Here is a 22,688-nt window from a genome sequence, read left to right on the forward strand (position 1 = left end):
CCTGGGTTCATTTCCAAATACATAAGTAAATAAACAATTTGGGTGGAAGATTGTAGCATGTTTGCATGTTGTGATTAATTACTGAGAAAGAAACACTGCTGTCAATTGTAGGAGCAAGATCCTTTAGTTGCAAAGAAAGTATAGGTTTATGTAGTAGTGGAGGATTGACTATAATTAGTTATATAGATCTGTATTAGGAGGGAAGGCTCAAGAGGGGTTGGGGAGAGAGTGTGAGAGAGAGAGAGAGAGAGAGAGAGAGAGAGAGAGAGAAAGAGAGAGTGTGTGTGTGTGTGTGTGTGTGTGTGTGTGTGTGTGTGTGTACAGATGACTTGATAATTTTGATTGGAGGTTGTCAAAATTCTTGGAACTGATTCTGGTTTACAATGAAATAATACACAGAGTCTTTAAAGAGTTAAGATACAGAAAATGTATAGAAGATTTGAGGAAGGAGAAGGTGTGAAGTTATCCTGAGGGGAATGGAAAAATAAGTTAACCATATAAATAAATGTAGGATTAGACTGGCAAATCTTCAAGACTCACTTGAAGCTTAATGTTACTAAATTTAAAATGAAACCAGTTTGTATGGATAGAGGTAAAGACAAAGACTGTTGATTTGAACAAGGTTGTGGTTTTTAGCAAGTGAGTATGACAAAAGAGAATGATTATATTAATGTATCATGGAATTTAAGCTTTAAGAGGACTTGATGTGGAGATAATATCAATAAGTAATTGTTGAAGTCAATAGCTTATAGATATTGGTAGAATCAAATTGTAAGGGGAACTGAGAAAGTTAGAGGTAGTGATAAATTAGAGAAAGCTTGCATTTGAGATTTGGAGTGTTCCATATAATCATGGGAATGAGATGTGATGAAGACATGATTATTAGAAATAAAAGCAAGTCTGGGATCTAAGAAGCTGCTGTGTGTAATTGCTGATGTTTCAATCTCCTGTTGTACCCTCTAGCTGAAAGATTTGTAAATTTTGTTGATCTTTTAGTTAGAAGAAACAACTTCTGGCTTTCTTGCTTCTATGTATTTACCTATTCTATATATTTTATCTCCACTTTAATCTTTTATTTTTATTTTCTTTCTTCTACAGATTGTTCTTCCTAGCTCCTTAGGATGTAAAGTTAGTTGTTAACTTGAGGTTCTTTTTAAATTAATTCCTTCTGAACACTGCTTTCTTTGTATCCCATAAGTTTTCAAATATTATATTTTCATCTTTCTAGTCTAAGTATTTTTTAATTTTCTTTTTGATTTCTTCTTTGTTGGTTGTTTTAAAGAGTGTATTGCTTAATTTCCACATTTTTCAACTTCCCAGATTTCCTTCTGATACTAATTTCTAATTTCATTGCACTGTGGTTGGAGATTTTTTTAAAATCATACTAGTCTTTTTTAAATTATTGAGATTTGTTTTCTGACACAATATATTGTTTAGCCTGGAGAGTGTTCCATGTACACTTTTAAAGAATGTGTATTCTAGCTGGGTGTGGTGGCATAGGCCTATAATCCTAATGGTTCTGAGGGTTGGGCATTCAAGACCAGCCTCAGCAACTTAGTAAGGTACTAAGCAACTCAGGGAGAACCTGATACAAAATAGGGCTGCTGCGGATGTGGCTCAGTGGTTGAGTGCCCCTGAGTTTAATCCCCAGTACTCCCCACCCCCCACCCAAAAAAAAGAAAAAAAAAGAATGTGTATTCTTCTATATTGGGTAGAGTGTTTTACGTATGTCTGTTAGGTCTCAATTTATAATATTTTTCTTTTTTCCTGACTTATCTGTCTAGTTGTTTTAGTCATTATTGCAAGTGGGATCTTTTTTTTGAGAGAGAGAGAGAGAAAGAGAATTTTTCAATATTTAGTTATTTATTTTAGTTTTCGGCCGACACAACATCTTTGTATGTGGTGCTAAGGATCGAACCTGGGCCGCACGCATGCCAGGCAAGCACGCTACCGCTTGAGCCACATCCCCAGCCCCTGCAAGGGGGATCTTAAAGCCACTGACTCTAATTATAGAATAACATTTCTCCCTTCAGTGTATTTTGTAGTTGTGTTGTTAATACATGTTTGTAGTTGTTACAACTTCTTGATGAATTCTTTTCTCAGCATGCCTTTGTTTTTTCTAACAATTTTGTCTGGTATTAGTCTATTTTGTCTATTATTAGCATATTCACTCCAACTCTCTTTTATTAATATCATGGAATATCTTTCTTCCAAGCTTTCATTTTCATTTTACTTGTATCTGTGGATCTAAGATAAGTCAGTAGATCGTATATAGTTGGATCTTGTTTGTTTAAAACATTCTGCCAGTCTTTGATTGCAGAGTTTAATCATTTATATTTAAAGTAATTGATAAAGAAATGCTTTTATTTTGCTCTTTTTTAATACATATCATACTTTTTTTGTTAATTCCGCCATTACTGCCCTTTTGGTATTTGGTTTTTTTATGTACTTACTTTGATTTCCTGCTTATTTCCTTTTCTGTTTAGTTATTTTCTTACTGTTGCCTTGGAGTTATAATTAACATCTTAAATTTATAATAGTTTATATTTATCTGTATAGCTACCTTTGCCAGATTTCTTTTTCTATGACTTTGTATTACTGTGATGCATCCTTTCATCAGCCTGATGAAGATTTTAGCATTTCTTGTAGGAAGTTCCACTAAGCTACATCTCCAGCCTTTTTATTTCATTCATTTATTTATTTATCTTAGAAACAGGGTCTTGCTAAATTGTGAAACTGGTCTCAAACATGCAGTCCTTCCTGCCTCAATGTCCTGAGTCTCTGGAATTATAGGACTGCACCATCACATCCTAGCATTCCACTATTTTTGACAATCATGGTTTTTGGTGGGAAATCAGCTGTTAATGTCAACGAGGAACACTAGTTTGCAATAAGTTTCCTTTCTCTTGGTAATTAATTTTTGATGCTTTGTGTTGAGTTCATCTTGATATAGAAGCTTTTTGCCTTATTTTAACATGTAGATTCATGACCTTTATCAAATTGGGGAAGTTTTCAGTCACTTCTTCAAGTATTCCACCCCACCCCCTATTCCCCACCCTCATCCCCCCACTTTTGGAACTTCCACTATATGTTTGATGGAACATTTGATAGCTCACAGGACTCTCTTCATTTTCCTTCTTTTGGCTTTAATTTTTTTCCCCCCTCAGACTGGTAATCTCAATTGACCTAGCTTTATGTTTGCTGATTCTTTTTCTTCTCAAATCTCTTATTACATCTTTTGAGTCAATTTTTTTTGTTTCAGTGATTATACTTTATAACTTAAGAATTTTTTATTCCTTTTTATGCACTCTATCTTGTATTGACATTTTATATTCAGTGACACATCATTATTATATTTTTTCTGTAACTTTCTCTATTTGTCTCTCTTTGGTACCAGGGATTGAACCCAGCTGTGCTTAACCACTGAGCCACATTCCCAACCCTTTTTATTTTTTTTCTTTTGATGCATGACCTTGCTAAGTTGCTGGGGCTGGCTTTGAACTTGTGATACTCTGCCTCAGCCTCCCAGGCCACTGGGCTTACAGACATTTGTCGTTACAACTGGCCAGTTTTCTGTGATTCTTAGTCTGTGATTTCTTTTAGCTCTTTAAGCATATTGAAGGTAGTTGATTTAAAATCTTTGGCTAAGTCTAATGCTTTCTACGAGGCAGTTTATACTTTTTTGTGTGTGTGAATAAGCCATATCTTTGTCTTTTTTTCTGGTGAGTTTTGGTTGAATACTGAGCACTAAATGTTACAATATGGAAGTCATATTCTCTCCATTCCCTGTGGGTTTGTTCTTGCTGCTTGTTTAATTACTTTTCTAAATCATTTTGTTTGCAAAGTCTGATATTCTTTATATATGACAACTGATGTTTGCTCTGTTAGCTTAGAGGTCAGCTGGTGATTGATAAAAGATTTACTTAAATACCTGGGCCGAAGAAGAGAAAGCAAAATACTCTTCCAGTCTTTGCATGCTGCCTCTGTCTTGAGTACTTCTTCAGTGCTTAGCTAACCTATATGCAAATTTGACTTAGCATATACTTCCTTCTTGCACATTTTCTAAAGATTAAGTAAAAACTCAGAGTCTTCTCTTATCTTATTTGAACACATGTTCAGCTCTGGACATGCCACCTGACTATATGCCTTTAAATGCTTTTGACTATAGGCACTCAATAGGGAAACTGCGTAAAATCTGTGAGGGCCCTCAGAGGCCATGAAAGCAAAGGTAAGCCCTTGAGCTAATCTTCAGGGAGCTACCAGATGCCTCAAAGACATAACCACTGTCCTTTGAAAATAAGGTCCATATTGTTCTGTCTAGTGCCAGCAACCTACAAGAAATGAATGTTGCCATCATCATAGCCACCACTCAGCTGTGGAGTGGGGCATGATAAGGGGTTAAGTTAAAATATCAGAGTATACTAAGCAAAATTCAGCAGCTTCTTCATGAAGTATTCTCCTTGCTAGTTTTTTATTAGTTTCCAGCATTCCAGAAGAGTTCATTCTGACATTTTTTGCCATCTTAAGATTCATTGTTTTTGTGAAGGGATGGAGTTTTACTCTTCCCTCTTCTACCAGTTTCCGTGACATTACCCTTTATTTGGGTAGAAGACAATAGAATCCAGTTCATTTTTCAAGGATATACTTACTACCTTTTCTTAGTACTTAGAAGGCAGTGATTATTGCTCTCCTTTCTGCCCTCCCACCCCTACTCCCAATTTTAAATGTTTATTTTATTTTCCACACTCCTCTTATTCCTCTGGGTGTTTTTTTTAAGCACCTTCTTTTTAAAAAAAATATTTATTTAGTTGTAGATTAACACACAATATCTTTATTTTTATGTGGTGCTGAGGATTGAACCCAGTGCCTCACATATGCAAGGCAAGCACTTGACCACTGAGCTACAGCCCAGCCCATCTGGGTGTTTTTTGTAGTTGTTGTTTTTCTTTTTTTGAGTGGTCATTGGCTCTATATTCATTTAAGAATGTGGCACTGAAAGCTTAGATGTGTGGATATATAGTCATTTATGAATTTACAGGCTCTATCCTTTCAAGCGGAAGCAATTGTTATCATATTTAGGTTTTTTAACCGTTGAGGTTTAAAGAAAGATTGTTACCTTGGCTGTGTATCTTAGTAGTGTTCTGAATGCTGGAAGGGAAAGCAGTGATTCTCATTGTTCACAGTATAGACCCTTATCAGATCCCCTTGTTTTCAGTGCAGTACCCTCCCTCATCATCAGCTGTCTTAGATTTAGAGCTTCTTTGGTTCAGCCTCTCTAGAAAAAGAAACGACTTTCAGTCTCTTAATACCTACTGGACTAACTGTAACTTTTACAGGCATTTTTACTCCTAGTTCCTGAGTTTGCAGCACAGATTAGCAATAAAATTACTTTTTCTGTTTTTCTTCTTTACTAAATCAATTACCAACAATCCATCTACTCTTCATGTTTCGAAATGGCATTAATATATCTTCAGTGCTATTAATCCTCCTCTCTTCTTTTTTCTTACGGAGTTTATACCATTTTTAGTCTTAATTGTCATTTAGAAAGTTTCAAAATGGAAAGTTTACCACATAATTTAAGAAGGGCTTTCTAAGCATAAACACAATATAAGATGACATAGTAGAAAAAGACTTAAGTTGGCCACTGAAAACTGTGTTACTTATGCATAACAGAAAACATAAATTTTTTTAATATTTATTTTTTAGTTGTAGTTGGACACAATTTCTTTATTTTCTTTCTTTATTTTTTTATGTGGTGCTTAGGATTGAACCTAGGGCCTCACATGTACTAGGCGAGTGCTCTGCTGCCACAATCACTGAGCCACAATCCAAGCCCAACAGAAAACATAAAATTTAAAAAGCATAGATAGCATAGTTGGGCACGGTGATCCAAGCTACTCTGGAGGTTGAGGCAGGAAGATCTAGTCTAGATAACTTAGTGAGATCCTCATCTCAAAATAAATGGGCTGGAGACATGGCTCAGTGGCAGAACACTCACTTAGCATGTACAACATTCTGGGCTGGATCCTCAGTCATGCCCCCTGCCTCAAAAGGCACACATATATAATAAATGTGACATAGGATGATATTCATATATTATATGAACAATTTAAGTACAAATACATAAGAAAAATTATTCCCCCCAAAATAAGTGGGCTTAGTACAAGAAATTTCATGAGTTCAATATCATTAATAGTGAAAAATGTATACTAAAGTAAATTGTCATTTTAAAACCCATGACAAAAAAGCATTTGTTGTGTATATAGTATGTATGACATTGTGTATATAGTATGTATGTGTGACATTTTTCTGGACTGAAGTGGCAAAAGAAACTAGAACAGAATAATCAGTAAATGTTTTAACTATCTTTTGAATTAGAAATTCTTCCTTAAGAAGCAAAGCTATGTGTGGTAGTATGTGCCAGTAGTCATAGTTACTTTGGAAGCTGAGGTAGGAGGATAATTTAAATCCCATGAATTTGAGACCAGTCTGGGCAACAAAACAAGACCCCTTTCAGTAAAAAAGGATGCTCTTGCCCTACCCCAGTTTTTCTGATGCTGAGAATTTAACACTTTTTGAGTGTCGCCAAATTGCCTGAGTTGGCCTTGACTTATGATCTTATACCCTAGCCTCCTGACTAACTGGGATTGCTGTTGTGTGTTATCATGCATGACTATTTGTCTTCCTTTGAAAACACTGAGGCTAGCTAGTGACTGAACTAGGTCTATAACCCAAGTCTAATTTAAAAAAAAAAAATTATTCTCTTAATCATTCTTTTCACAGAATTTTTTATGTGTATATTTTACTTCTTTGAGCATGAGGGAAAAAAAGTACTTTCAGGTTTCTTTTTGTTTTGTTTTTGCAATGCTGGGATTGAACCCAGGGATGTTTTACCACTGAAATATATCACATCCCATTTGTATTTTTTATTTTGAGACAGGGTCTTGCTGAGTTGAGGCTGGTCTCAAACTTCCCATTTTCCTTGCCTCAGCCTCCCTAGTTGCTGGGATTATAGGTGTGCCTCCCAGTTAGACTTTGATTAATTGATTTTTTTAAGCTTTGTTTTAATCTATATTTTCAACTATAGTAAAATAGCTGATTTAGCAAATCATCATACTTTTTACATGATGTAATGTGCAACTATTAAAAACCATGTTCTGGAAGAACATTTAATGAATGACATAAGAAAATACTCATGGGTAATTAGAAAAATGAAATAAAAGTTTGAATATAGTATTTTTAAATTATTTTTCTGAATTTATAGTAGATGGAAATATTTTAGTAACATACATATTAATGGATTCAGAATGATGATTTTGTATATGCATATATACTGGTCAGATACACCCTCCCCTACCCCATGCATCCACCTCTCCCTCTTTCAACTTTCAGGTTGACTAGATTGCAGATATATTTTCTTTTTTGTGTTTTTTTTTTTTTTTCAAATAATATTATTTTTTTTAAATCAGGAAAAAATATTATAGTGCCCATTTTACCTTTAATTTAGTGTTGCTTTTTTTTTTTTTTAAATAGTGCTGAGAATCAAACCCAGGATTACCCAGGGTTTTGCCCATGCCAGACAAATGTACTACCACTGAACTGTATACATTCCTAGACTAATTACTTCATGACATGGAACTGCCCCCCCCAAAAAAAATTTAAAAAAAAAAACGGTTGTGAGAACTTTTAATAGTGATATTATGCCATGGAGATACTAATGCAATGTTTGAAATTTTTTTCTTGTTCATTACTTTTTCTTCTATTTGTAATCAGAAGAAAATTTAATGTTTTAACTTGGAAGATAAGTCTAACCTTTTTTTCCTTATATTTATTATTAGACATTTGAAGACAGTGATTTGTTCCACTTGATTGGTGTTATATGTGGATTAGCTATTTATAATTTCACTATTGTGGACCTCCATTTTCCTTTGGCTTTATATAAGAAACTCCTGAAAAAGAAACCATCCCTTGATGATTTGAAGGAACTAATGCCTGATGTTGGGAGGTTAGTTGTAAAAAAGTATCAAGAGTAGGATTTGGGAGATAAGAAATGGGAAATGTACAGAAAATTTTCCTTCTAGGATTAATATTGTTGTTTCTATTAAATTTCTGAAATAAATTGCATTCTAAATAAATGAATATACATCCTATTACCGAAATCAAAAATTTTCTACCTTAAAGACTAATCTTCAGTATAAAGACTAAATTTTTCAGTGAATGTCTGAAGTTTTGTCTTCAGTGCTTGATTTTTAGTGATTTAAAAGTACTTTACATATATCAGATAATAAGTGTATGAAGATAGTATTTTCTGAGAGTGGTTAAATAATTTATTTAGACCTCTGATTATACCCTCATTTCTATTTTGAACAGATAAAATTTTTTTTAATTTATTACATAAAATAGAGTAAAAATTACATATAAATAAGAACAAATGCTGAAAATGGGTTGATACATGGTCTTTTTATTCAGAGGAAGAAAGAAAACTTGTTTTTTCCCCCAACGTTATTTGTAAGTTTGACAGTGTGCATACTCTGTTCTGAAACAAATGTAAAAATACAAATTAATGAAAGGATTTTATCAAAAGGGAATGAGAAATGCAAACAAAATAGTCAAAATACTTAATGATATTTTACCTTAAAGAAATATACATTGTTTTACAGAAGTATGCAACAATTATTGGATTATCCAGAAGATGATATAGAGGAAACATTTTGTCTAAATTTTACGGTAAGATGAAAAACATAAATTAGTCTGATTATTCATCATCCCTTTTATTTAACAGCTTTGCCTTGTAGTTTCATTTTGAAGATGCAACTCTTAATCTTTTAGCTAACATTTATTGAGCATTTGCTATGTGCTAGACACAATATATATGTTGTTCCATTTTATCCTCAATAATCCTGTGAGGTTAAATATCATCCTATTTTACAGATGAAGGAAGCTAAAATTAATAATTATATATTAGAGTGGGTACTCAAATCCAGCTATGTGACTTCAAACCTTATGTACTTTATTATTATGCTGAAATGGTGGAGCATTCCTGTAATCTCAGCAACTGGGGAGGCATAGGCAGGAAGATCAGAAGTTTGAGGTCAGGGGCTGGGTTGTGGCTCAGCGATAGAGTGCTTGCCTCGTATGTTGAAGGCCCTGGGTTCAATCCTCAACACCACATAAAAATAAATAAAATAAAGGTATTGTGTCCAACTACAGCTAAAAACAATAAATATTAAAAAAAAAAAAAAAGTTTGAGGTCAGCCTGGGTCTTGGGGATGTAGCTCAGTAGGAATAGCATTTTCATAGCAAGCTCAAGGCCCCTTTAATCTCCAGTACCACCAAAAAAAAAAAAAAAATAGGCAAAAGATCCTTATCCAAGTGTTTGTTTTTTAATCTGTAATTCCGCATTTACAGAGAAGCAAGAGGTTATTGTAATATGAATAACCTTGCAACTTAAAAGATTAATTTCCCCAGATATATCTCTTTCTGTTTTCTTGCTCGTTTTGTCTTATTCACTGTTGGATGATTTAGTATGATACGTATGCAAATTCATTGCAGTGTTATTTGGAAATGAAATTGCAAACTGTGTAAAAGATGCAAAATTTTATGAAGTTAGCAAAAAGGGATGTTGAATGGCTGATCTAGTCACATACTAAGCCATTGACAAATGAGAATCTGCCAAAAATAGACCAGTTGGCAATTAAAGAAGAGAAAATCAGCAAGGATGATGATAAGGCACTTCAGAAGGGAACATTTAAATATTGTGAATTTCACACTTGAAAAAATGGTAAAGTCTTCAGTCTATTTTTAATTTTTTTTCCATACATATTTTTTATTTCAGACTAGAAACCTGATTCTCAGCATAGCATCCCAAAAATACCCATAATAAGGTGCCATGTTACACAACTGTCTACTAGCTGCATGATATCAGGAACATTCTATATTGCGCTCGCCTGGCATGCGTGGGGCTCTGGGTTCGATCCTCAGTACCACATACAAATAAAATAACAATGTTGTGTTCACCGAAAACTAAAAAAAAAATACATATAAAAAATTCTCAAAAAAGAACAATGGGAAAACTTCCATTGTATCTCTCCATTAATGCCAAATTGTATCGTATTACACAGAATTGTTTCATATACCTTTGATTTTTTTTTTTAAGCCTCTTGGCATACATTTTTAGAACTTGATGTTTACTCTATTTATCCATGTATTAAATTGATGTATTAGTCTGAAATCCTGCTCCCCTCTGGTCTTTCAGAATACTGCCCATCCTTCTTTCTATAAGTTTTAGGTAAAATTAAACTTTCCTTCCTGTGTGGTCTGGTAAAATTTTGTTTTATGGCATTATTTTATTGTAATGATTGTTTATATATCACATTTTCTCCTTTTTTATTAGATGGTAAACTTTAGAGCAGAGATGTGTTCATTTCTTACTTATCATTCCTTTTCTACCATAGTATTTTTACAGTTGCTAGATTTTCATAAAAGAGGATAATATTCAAAAAAAGGAGTAAAGGAAGGATATAGAAGTGGGAATGGCAATGTTTGTTTAAAAAATAATTAGACAAGTATGAGAAATAAAAGTTGCAAAATAGCCAAACACCTGTGATTAAACATATTTTGCAGATAGAGTAATATGGGAGTATAGTAGTAATGTGGGAAGAATGCATAGCTCTTCTAAGCTGAATACATTCTGATAGTTTGATTCAGTCACTCTTCTAAGGAAAATATCCTAATTTTCTACTATGTTCTAAATATTTTGTTCACAATATATTCAGTTTCCTGTGCTTAACATTTGATAATTTATAATTAGTCATCGTAAGATATCAAAATACTAGAGTATGAAAATTCCTAGTTGTGGCTTTAAGCAGAATTCATAAATAAGTGATGGTGCAGAATTTTGTCTCAAAATTATTAGTTATATCTATGAGACAAAAGGAAGAATATAATAGTAGATTATTAAAATACTAAGTTTTGAGTCTGACATTGACTTTTTTTAAAAATTTAAATTAATAGATCACAGTTGAAAACTTTGGTGCAACAGAAGTGAAAGAGCTGGTTCTAAATGGTGCAGACACAGCTGTTAACAAACAAAATCGGTAAGTGAATTATAGCAGCATCAGTGGGAGTGATTAAAATTGCAGGGCTTTCCCTCCCCCCCCCCCCCGAAACATGTCACAACCCTTAGTTTTTACTCAGGTAAAACTTGGACTGTTTAATGAAGAACTAATATGCCTCTGCTCCTGAAATGCCCTTAAGACATCAAAAAAGGAATGAAAAAATCATAAATAAAAAAAAACAGAAGTGAGAGGAGATTGTAGCAAATGCAGTTTTGGAAGCCAGAAAATAGTGCTTAGTTAAGATTGCAAACCAGGGCTGGGGTTGTAGGTCAGTGGCAGAGCACTTGCCTTGCATGTATGAGGCCCTGGGTTTGATCTCCAGCACCACATAACAATCTACAACGAAAAAATAAAGATTGCAAACCCAGAAAGCTGCAATGTAGAATGGAGTGGAATTGCTAAGAAGAATACCAGTTCAAGTTGTAGAACAAAGGCCCAAGCACTAAGAGTAAAAAACATCCTTTTACAAAATGCATGGAGTTTGTAAACTATTTTTAAAAGAAGCAGTTAGAAACCTTTCCCTTAACACATCCAGTAACCTGGGAAATGTCCTTCTCTAGCTTAGGCAGGAGATTAGAAATATACCTTTTAGAGACATTCAACTGAAGGGACTGTGGTTTGATATACCTAGGCATAGCTATGGGAAAGGAGCTGAACTGAAAATGGGGAGATGACGTGAAATTCTACAGCTCCCTCTTTCTTGACCCTTTGTATTAGATCTTTTTCTGAAGAAACTGCCTATGTTTTATATGTGACTGATTAGCCAGTGAGTAGACATTTAAGGAAGGACCAAAACAGTTAAAAAGAATGGCAAGGAACAGGAACAATGCAGAATAAAGAATAAACTTCAAAAGAAACTGAAGTCAGTATCTTCAAGGTGCCAACATCAGGATGGATTCTTTTAAAAATTGAGAGGAAAAATTTATTGGAAGAAATGGAGTGAATGAAATTTGTCAAAGAAAATGGTACCCAGAAACTTCCCAGAACTGAAGTTTGGAAAGCCTTTCAAGATTGAAAGCAGGGGAAGTAGGAAAATAAGACACATACCAAGGCAAAATATACAAACTAAATCCTTCCAGGGGAGAAAAAAAAGCAGACGACATACAAAGAATTAGGAATCAGAATATCATCAGACTTATACAACACTAGGAAGCTAGAAAATTTAAATTCTGGGAGAAAAAGCATTTTAATTCTATATTCAAATTATCATATATGTCATTATATATAAACATTTTCATATTTGCACATTCTCATAGACCCTACTAATGATGCCTCCATCTCAGATATCTTGTACCAACCGAAATAAGTAATTAAACCAGGATAGAGAAGAGAGAGGCAAAGAGAATTCTTTTGAAGGAACAAAAGCTGTGTAGAAGTTTCTCAAAGAGTTAACAATCTGGGTTAGAGCAAGAGTTTGAAGGAAATTAGGAGAAAAATCCAACTGATGCTACCTGATATTTTTGAATGAGTATGGAGGAAATTGACAATTGTTTTGGAGAAGTTAGGGATAAAGTAGCACATGAAGGAACACATTATAATTTTTGTTTTAAGAAAAGGTAAACACAGATGCTGGGGTTATGGCTTAGCAGTAGAGCACTCAGCATGTGCAAGGCCCTGGGTTCCAGCCTCAGCACCACATATAAATAAATAAAAGTGTTGTGTCCAACTACAACTAAAAAATTTTAAAAACTACATATAAAAAAAGAAAAGGTAAACAGAATACCCTACTGCTCAATTATGAATAATATTTGTAATTATAAAAGTGTTAATAGTGAATACTGAACCAAAATCATTATAAAATGAGAATTTTGGGGGAGGAAAAATAAGAGCAGAGCAATTAAGTAAAAAGTAAATCTTTACCTTTCCTAATAGGTTTTCAGTTCATTATATAACATTTAAAATTGAAAAATCAAAGAATAACACTAGAACTATGTTGCCAGATGCTTGAAGGTAAATATCAAAAGGAATAGCAAGAAAGAATTAACAAGACCGATATTGGCTTCAAATAGGAATTTCTGGTAGATAAATGCAGGACAGAAAGCACTTTGTTTTCTTCTATTTTGTCTTTAGACAAAGCTAACAGTGGGTTTGGCTAGGGATATGATCCAAACATTGTAATCCTGTGTTGAGAGCCACAGCCGAAGGGGCCCCAGCAAACTTCCAGCTGCCAGCTGATTGGCTCCTCAGCAGTGATGCTCATTGGCCTGTTTCCCTGCCCTTTCAGACCAGGGAGCTGCTCATTGGGGGACTCTTTTGGCTCTGCCCATGGGACCCAGCCAATCGGCCTCAAGAGCAGGAGAAATGGGGGATAGAGAGGCTTGTGGGAAGCCGGTGGCGGCAGTTTGGCTCTGAGGGAATTCCTGAGGAGCTCTTGTGGTGCAGCGTGTTTTTGCTTGATAAGTGGCTCTTGAATTGTGCCCAGCCAGACTGCGGCAATCCTGACTTGATTACTTAGAAGCTGTGTGACTTTAAATAGATAGTTGATGTCTCCATGCCTCAGTCTTCTTTTCTGTAAAATAGAATACTCAATTATATGTACTTCATGGGGTTATTTTGAGGTTTAGGTGAGGCAATAATTTTAAGATAGGACCTATCTAGCACATGTATGTGCTCAGTAAATGTTGGCTATTAGAATTATTACTACCAATAATACACTATGCATATGTCTTACCTTGTAAAATAAATTGTTGTTAAAATTAATTAAAAATTTTGAAGCACTTCTAGCTTTTTTTTTTTTGAGAACCTTTGATTTAGATTTTTTTCCTGCTTTTAAAAAGTTCCTGAAAATTATTTTATATTATTGAGAAATTAATTTAAGAATTTTGACAAAAAGTATGTAAAATTATTTAGCCTTTTGTGCTTGAGGGTATAATTAGTATAGATGAAATTTAATTTTCTAAATGGATGGATTGTAAATTGTGCCTTACCTAATTAACTTTTTTCTCATCTGACTCTAATATTGTATCCTATTGGTTTTTCCTTAGGCCCACCAGATTTTATTTTACAATGGCCTCCTTTAGCAAGTTTTTCTGCTACTTATAAATTTAGTTTGGGATGGATAAGAATATTTGTAGATGCTTAAATTTACTCATATTCCCATTTACAGAAACATTATTATTTGCAAGACAAGGATATGAAATACTGAAATCATTCTCCAGTGCCTGTTCTCATTATTTGTTAACTGAATTGCTTCATAAAAATGTTTGTGAATAGCAAAACAAAACAAATTGATTAAAATTTTTTGTTATTCTAGTTACTGGATAAAGAAGTTTCCCTTTTTTCTGTACAGTATTTTTTGTATCCTAAGAGACAGAAGACAATCAACTGTGTATGTGTGTCTGTATACTGCACATACATTTAAAGAAAAATAAACTTACAGTCTTTTAATGATTATCCTAAAAGAATATTTAATACCTGCTACTTGGTGGTTGTTTTTGAAAATAAATTTTTGTTCAGATTCCTTGGAATCCAAGGAGAAAGACTTTTCTGTCAAATAATCTGAGTCCTAAAGCTCTCATTTTTTCACCACACAATATTTGTAACAGATCACTCTTTTAGGAATGCATGTGAGGTGATACTACAAATTTTCATTAATTTGTGACTTTTGAAATTATTTTGTTAGCCATTTATATCATTCTGTTAATTAGTAAATGATATTTTTCTATTAGGAATAGTCTAAGAACTATGAATGCTTCATGGGTATATCTTAATTTTTAATAGATTTATTTATAATAACTTTGTCCCCTTTGAGTCAGTCCTGTTCATATTTTTTCTGTTTTATATAGTTAAGTAGCAAAAGGCATAGGAGCATAGTTTTAATTAGACTATGTTATATGTTCTACATAAGTGATTTTTATGCATGTATGTATATTTTTATTTCTAGGCAGGAGTTTGTTGATGCTTATGTGGATTACATATTTAATAAATCAGTGGCTTCCCTATTTGATGCCTTTCACGCTGGCTTTCATAAGGTCTGTGGAGGAAAAGTTCTTCTGCTTTTCCAGCCTAATGAACTACAATCGATGGTTATTGGAAATACAAATTATGATTGGAAAGAACTGGAAAAGGTAGGAAAAAAACAAATCTATGACATTATTTAAATGGAAAGACCAAGACCATCGCTTATTGGTAGAAGTCCTGCCCTTTTAGTTTCCATTTTTATACAATTACTTCATTTTTATAGGGACGCTCTACTGTTTTTGCTCCACAATGAATATTGAACTGTTTTTGAATTGAGGGTAGCAGTTTTATATTTTGTGGGTTTGATGGTAGAGATAGAGAAAAATGTCATCTGGACCACAGGCAGAATAGAAGCCCCAGACAAAATGGTGGGTTTTCATTCTGCCTCAGTCTCGGTAAACTGTTGTGAAAAGCATTTGCAATGCATAAGATTTTTTTCTCTGATTAATCTCAGTGTTTACTTTTTTGCAGAGAAATAATGAGTATGATCTTCATTTCTGGTGTCTTATTTTTAGGGAGAAAATTAGGAAAGTTTAATTTTCTTCTCTAATTCTCAAGTATTTCTTCAGTTAACATTTAGTAAAATTGCTAGATTAGGTCAGCTTTAAGAAATAAGGTTATGGGCTGGAGTTGTGGCTCAGTGGTGGAGTGCTCGCCTAGCATGTGTGAGGCTCTGGTTTCAATCTTCAGCCCCACATAAAATAAATAAATAAAGATATTGTGTCCAACTAAAAGTTTAAAAAAACAAAATAAGGTTAACAATCATTTTGCTAATTAATATAGCCTCCTCGATATAATTTTTGCAGTTTGGCAGTTAACACGTATTTGCTATATGATCTAGCAATTCTAATCCCAAGTATTATGTTCATCTAAAAATCTGTAAATGAAGAGGGAAGTAGGGAATTCTTGTTTAATGGTCACACAGAGTTTCAGTTTTAAAAGATGAAAAGAATTTTAGATATGGATGGTGGTGGTGATTGCACAACAGTGAATTACTTAATGTTACTGAACTGTATATTTACAGATGGTTAAGATGTAAATGGATGCATGCATTTCTTAAGTTTTAAAATATATGGCTTTTTTTAACTCAGTTAAAAAAATGGGAAGATAGTTTAACCAGGAAATCAGCATTCCCCCATACAATTTAGAGGTATAAGAGTGATCTTCAGTCATCCACCTCTCTTTCTTCATCCCCACTGACATATGTTCATAACTTCAAACAAGTTAATAAATTTAACATCACTTAGAAATCAAGTTATTTTCTCAAATTGTTTGGAAGTACATTAATTATTCTGCACATTGGGAAAATCAAGAATTCAGTGATTGAGATAGTCATAGCTACAAATAGCAAGAGCCCAAAATTCAAGAAACCCATTAGCAAATATTTATTCAGCCTCTAATGAGGTCCTATGCAAGAGATTGGGGAGATGATAGTCAAGATTGAGACATAGTCTTTGCCCTCTGATAAGGAAGCTAACTACTTTTAATTGAGTTGTGATGAATACAAGGGGAGAGTAAGGGTTTAGTGAATGGCACATACAGAGGAACTTAACCATGCTTGTTAAATGTGGAAAAGAGTCTCATTAGATGGGAAATTCTGCAAGGTAAGTCAGGACTTCATTCACTGGAATTTCCCCACAGCTCAAAACTTTTAACTAAAACTCATTATAAATCAGTTGAATAAATCAGTGATTGAACTAGGTGACATTTTAATCTGAGCCTTAAAAAATAAGTAGAAATTAGCTTGTTGAAGAAGTCTTTTCTATATTGCCTATGCCTAAGGGAACAGTATGTCCAAAAATAACATTTGTCAAGCATGGTGGCACATGCCTATAATCCTAGAAACTCGGGAGGCTAAGGCAGCAGGAGGGTTGCAAGTTCAAAGCCAGACTCAGCAACTTATCAGAGACCCTGTATTAAAATAAAAAAGGACTTGGGTCGTGGCTCAGTGGTTAAGTACCTGTGGGTTCAATCCCTATTATTTAAAAAAGAAAAAAAACTTTGAAAACAAGAACAGAGAAAACATTATTTTACATAGTTTGTGTCAGGAATGGTTTAGCTAGGTAGTTTGGCTCCGGTATTTCTGATGATGGTATAGTCACAATATTGACTGGCGCCACTGCCATCCAAAGGCTTGATAAAGGATATTCATTTCAACAAGGATGCATAGTCATATATGGCTGTTGGCACCATAATGATGTCTGTCCATAGTAGGGCTATTTGAGTGTCTTCACGAAATGTTCCCCTATAAGTGTGATCTGAAAGAGTGACTGAAGCCACAGAGGGTTATCTAACCTGATAAGCCATATATTTTTCATATCAAGTTCCCTAATGATTACATAGGTCAGGCCCATTCAATGTGGAATGTGGTAGTACACAAGAACATGAATACCAGGAGGCTTATTGAGGACCATCTTTGAAACTACCACAGAAAATTATTAGTGTTGCTCTTCTCTTAGTAGCATTTTTGTAAAGGAGAAATACAATGTAAAAATAACATGACTTCTATTCAGGAGTAAAAGAAAATTTTTTAATTATAGGTAATTTCCATATTGGAAATTCAATAATCCTTGAACATTATTTTAGTATTTCTAGTTTATCCTTATTCACATAATTAGTCCTATCTTGTTTTTGGAAGAGGTTTCTGGTGGTTCATCTGTTTTTCTTTCTCCTGGAATATAAGAGTGTCAGATTGCAAAATGCCCAGGAAATGTTGGATAATCATCTGCATTGCACATTTCAAATTCCTGGACCATGGTGTCTTTATGGGCTAAGGAATTCAATTTGCCAAATTAAGACAAAACTAATATTCCTTAATCCTAATAAGAGGTTATATTGTTTTTAGAATACAGAATACAAAGGGGAGTATTGGGCAGAACATCCTACGATAAAAATTTTTTGGGAAGTATTTCATGAATTACCATTGGAAAAGAAAAAACAATTCCTGTGTAAGTATTTCTAGTTTCATATTTTATGAGGTGGGAATCTTAATATCAAACTAATTCTCATAGAGTATTGACTGATTCTCTTTGGATTAGATTTTTTTCATAGTATTTTTCTAAAAATCTTAAATTGGAATAATTTTTACTTTAAAATATGAACTATCATCTTAATTGCTTGTTTTCTTTTATCTCAAAGGCCAAGTTTGCCTCCAAAATATTGTTGGTTTTTAGAAAAAAAAAAAAAAACAGGAATTGGGGCTGGGGTTGTGGCTTATAGGCAGAGCACTTGTCTATCTCTTGCACATGTGAGGCACTGGACTTCGTCCTCAGCACCACATAAAAATAAATAAACAAAAGACATTGTGTCCATCTGTAACTAAAAATTAAAAATAAAAACCAGGAATCAAAATAAACTGGGATTGTAGAATCCTTTTAGATTTCTAAAAAGATCTTTAGACAATCTAGCTCTTTTCTGTGTTTGTTCTTTTCTTTTTCTCTTTGATTCCACATTTCTGGGAATTTCTGTAGAAAGTATCTCCAGACCTTAGTTCCTTCATCTACAGCCTCATGTCTGTTGTTTTTCATCTTGTTAAAATCTGAGTCCAATTGAAGTTTGACCTTTTTCGGGGGCAGTAGTACTGGGGATTGAATCTCGGGGCACTTTACCACTGAGGTACATCCTTATCTCTTCTTATTTTTTTTGAGACAGAATTGTTGAGGGTTTTGCTAAATTGCCAAGTCTAGCCTCAGACTTGGTGATCCTTCTGCCTGCCTCAGTCTCTCAAGTCATTGGGATTACAAATGTATACCACTGTGCCCGGCCCTATTTTAAAAAGTTGTCAGAATTTATGTTCTCAGTCAGTGACATTCCTTTAGTATTTCCTGCTATTGCCAAGAACATTTTGGCTATCTTTTCTTGATATCTTTTCTTTTCTTGAGAATTGCCAAATATCAGGATGAATCTTGCTTGATGCATCCTGTATCAAAAGGATAGTAAATTATTATTCTTTAGAAAAACAATTTGAGTTTTGGCTCACTGTTAACAATTTTCTATCAAAAGTAACAGGAACAAATAGAGAAGGGTATATGTTTTTGTTTTTGTTTTAACTGCGTTTTGGGCTGGGCCTGGGGTTCGGCGGTAGCACACTTGTCTGGCATGTGTGAGGCACTAGGTTCCATTCTCAGCACCAAACATAGACAAACAAATAAAGGTCTATCAACAACTTTAAAAACATTTTTTTTAAAAAACCTGCATTTTTATTTGGCTTTTTAACTAGTTCTAAATGGCTTTTCCCAAAAGAAGGTCAGTAACAGTAGTCATTAATGTTTCAAAGAATGTCAGTAGTAGTAGTCATTAATTTATTTTTACTTTAAAATATGTATACCAATATTAAGATTACACTTTTAAAAGAAAAAAAAAGTGTATAGGTGGGTAATTAGTATGCATTTTGAAAATCTTCCACAAATTCTGGAAGCAGATGTTCACATAAAGTTGTGCTATAGAACTGCACTAGGTATTCTTAGCTACTGTATGCTGTTGTGTGAATGATTTTTTTCCCCCCCGGCAGTGTTTTTGACAGGTAGCGATCGCATTCCTATTCTTGGTATGAAGAGTCTGAAACTAGTCATCCAGTCAACAGGAGGTGGTGAGGAATATCTCCCAGTTTCCCACACCTGTTTTAATCTTCTAGATCTTCCAAAATATTCAGAAAAAGAAACTCTACGCCGGAAACTGATCCAAGCTATTGATCACAATGAAGGCTTCAGTTTAATATAACTTCAGAGTATTTAGTTTAGTGCATAAGCATTAAACTACTTGTGTTTTTCTTGTGGTGATGAATTCAGCAAAGTGTCAGGTACTATTATAATTCCTACTTGCAAAATGTTTAATGCTATGAGTATTCATGAAAGCCAAAAAATATTAAAAGAAAAATGAACTGTTAATATTAAACTTATTGTACAGAACCATGAATTTTTCCCCATCTTCCTCATGAACATACAAATATTGTGAATACATTAAAGTTTTACTAACATAAATTTTAAGAGTTTGCATATTTCAAGAATGATCTGTGAGTGCATGGAAATGTTGCTTAATTTTTCTTCAATCACTGGGTGGAAAGCCTTTAACTTTGGCCTGAAATAGTCATTTGATTATTTTTTCATTTTGTAAATAATGTTAAGTTTTGTAATAAAATAGTTATGTTCTGATACCAGTACAGTTTCTATGGTTGTAATTGAACTGAGCTGACTCTTAAAGGTTAAAAATTATGAATTAATCTTATCTGAGCTGGGCATATATATAAAACTCAGTGTTAGAGCACTTGCCTAGCATGTGTGAGGCCCTAGGTTCCGTTGCCGTTACACTTTTTTTTATTTTAAGCATGTTTCTAACACAGTGTTTTTTTTTTTTTTTCCTAGAATAAATGTCTGTGCAAACCTAAGTTTACAGATAGGAGTTATACTGAAAAACTCGTAGTTCTGCCCTCTTTTGTGAATCTTGAGATGCTGATAGATGGGAGGTTATCAAAAAGCTTATTTATATTTAGAAATGGAAGAACTTTGTCTCTATAGTTGCCATAGAGAAGCTTTGGCTAGTAAGAAAACCAGTCACTGGATTTTTAGCTTCCAAAATTATTGATTCTGTGGGTTAGTATTAGTCAGAATTTTTTAGTACTTAAAAACTATTTCCTTGAATTTTCAGAAACAAATCTTTTTATGGTGCTGATGCTTAGTTATCTCATGTCATTAAATTGTAAAAGCGAGTTGATGCAATACATGTGACTTTCTGCTATAATGCAAATATTTATTTTTAAAATTTATAGAAATATGCCGTGAAAACTGTTTAATAAAGAATTTATTGGTTTGATATTTAAACTTTCAGTGGTTCTCGTAAGATTCAAAATTCTTCAAAAAGTGGGCTCTCAGGGAGTTTATTACATCTGAGTTGTTCCTATTCCTTTATATTTGTTTGATAGAGGTCCAGTCTCTTTATCTGTAATTCCAAAATAAAAAAAGACGCTGAAAATTTTTTTACATTTTATAACAGACCTATCAGAACTGTTGGCTATTTATACTATTCACCAGTTGGGACTAGGAACCCCTGCAGAGTACTGCATATTTGCTAAAATTCATAATTCCAAAATACAAGCACAAGGGCTTCAGTAAGGAATCACGAGACCCATACTTTTCAGAAGTTTAACTTAAAAAAATACAAAAAACTATAGGTGTCTTTTATAGGTAAAGCACTGAAAAACAATATTCTCAAGGTGATTTCCTTGAGATGGCATTCTTTCCTATGGGAAATTTTTTCCATGTACCTGGTAATTTCTCTGCACCCATTCCTTGAGGGTGGTGATTTTCCAAATGCAAACTATGTGTCAGGTGCTTTTTTCATTAGTAACTTTTGTATGCTATGAAGCTCATCTGTGAAAAAGCAGCCACTTTGGATTAACACTGAGTTCTGTATCAAGAACATTGCAGTTTATCTGTGATCACACCTGTACAAAGCTTAACTTGGGTAAGTGATAACTTTTTTCTCCCTCAGTTACAGTCTGTAATATAGCAGCTTTAACATCAAGAGATTCATGATTAAACAATATGCCATTGAAGATTTTTCAAATTGCTATTTGTTTTATAAAATTAGGAAAAATTTCCTTTGCTTTGTAAATCAGAGTAGCAGGTAGGTAAATATTGAATTTGTTGTCATAGACTGGTTATTGAGTTAGCTAAACTTGAAAATACTTTTCTCTGCACACAGATGTCAGGGTGGTAGCCTTCTTACAGGATCCATTTATATAGTTTGTAGTATCAATGTTTCCTAACAAGATTTTTGCCCTTACAGATTTTTACTGTTTAGCAAAAGGTCCAGAATCAAAGTGAAATTATACCATGAAGAGCATAGGTAAACTTGTCTGAAAGCAAGGTAGAATATTTCCTCTTCTGAGCCCCGTCTCCAGCCCTTGTGCATTTTAGCTATCCAAAGCTCCTTGTGATAGTTTCACTCACCTCCTCTGCTAAAGAATTCACATATCCTTAGCTCCTTGCGCTTGCCAATGTTTGCTTATAAGCCCAATCCTCTCCCTCCCCTGGTGCTGAGAATTGAACCCAGTGCTTCACACATGCTAGGCAAGCACTCTACCACTGAGCCACAGTCCCAGCTCTCAAATTTTATTTCAGAAAACAAATGGAGCAGACAGGCTTATTTTGTGAGAATATTTCCATTTCAGACTGACCTTAGAAAGAGTGTTAAAAGTCAGAAAGGCTGGGGTAGGGTCATAGCTCAGTGGTATAGTACTTTCCTAGCATGATTGTATGAGGCACTGGTGTTTGATTCTCAGCACTGCACTGTTTGTAAATAAAAAAATAAAGGTCCGTTAAAAAAAAAAAAAAAACTTTAACAGTTCTATTTCTTTGTTTCTCAAACCTGACTATACTTTTGAACTACCTGGGGGTGCTTTTTAGTACAAGCCCTGCTTTGTGCCAGTTAAATATGTATTCATATTCCTAGGAGGGGAGGTGTTCTAAACTTCCTCAGGTGAGTATTAATTACCGGTCTAAAAAGGAGACCATTTCTTCATCACTGAAGTATCCTGCTTTGAGTGGTTTATTTAGATCTTTGTCCATTTGGTTTACACACTCCTAGCTTATAGGTTTAGGAGTTGAGACTTGT

The 22,688-nt window shown here is 33.9% G+C and overlaps 1 protein-coding gene across 5 annotated transcripts in view; it reads left to right on the forward strand.

The window, feature by feature from the left end:
* Positions 1-20,232, forward strand: part of Herc4 (HECT and RLD domain containing E3 ubiquitin protein ligase 4) — a 120,406-nt gene extending 100,174 nt beyond the window's left edge. For 4 of the 5 annotated variants that reach the window (XM_005325979.4, XM_013358894.4, XM_013358893.4 and 1 more), the window contains 6 exons: positions 7,839-8,005; positions 8,661-8,727; positions 11,014-11,096; positions 15,001-15,184; positions 17,923-18,025; positions 19,588-20,232. In XM_005325979.4, coding sequence (XP_005326036.1) covers positions 7,839-8,005; positions 8,661-8,727; positions 11,014-11,096; positions 15,001-15,184; positions 17,923-18,025; positions 19,588-19,796 — 813 coding nt within the window. In that variant the 3' untranslated portion in view covers positions 19,797-20,232. The remainder of the gene's footprint in view (positions 1-7,838; positions 8,006-8,660; positions 8,728-11,013; positions 11,097-15,000; positions 15,185-17,922; positions 18,026-19,587) is intronic. The other variant, XM_040273038.2, reaches the window with a different exon arrangement.
* The last annotated feature ends 2,456 nt before the right edge of the window (positions 20,233-22,688 follow it).

The sequence above is a fragment of the Ictidomys tridecemlineatus genome, chromosome 1 (genome assembly GCF_052094955.1).
Source record: "Ictidomys tridecemlineatus isolate mIctTri1 chromosome 1, mIctTri1.hap1, whole genome shotgun sequence".
Taxonomy (NCBI): Eukaryota; Metazoa; Chordata; class Mammalia; order Rodentia; family Sciuridae; genus Ictidomys; species Ictidomys tridecemlineatus.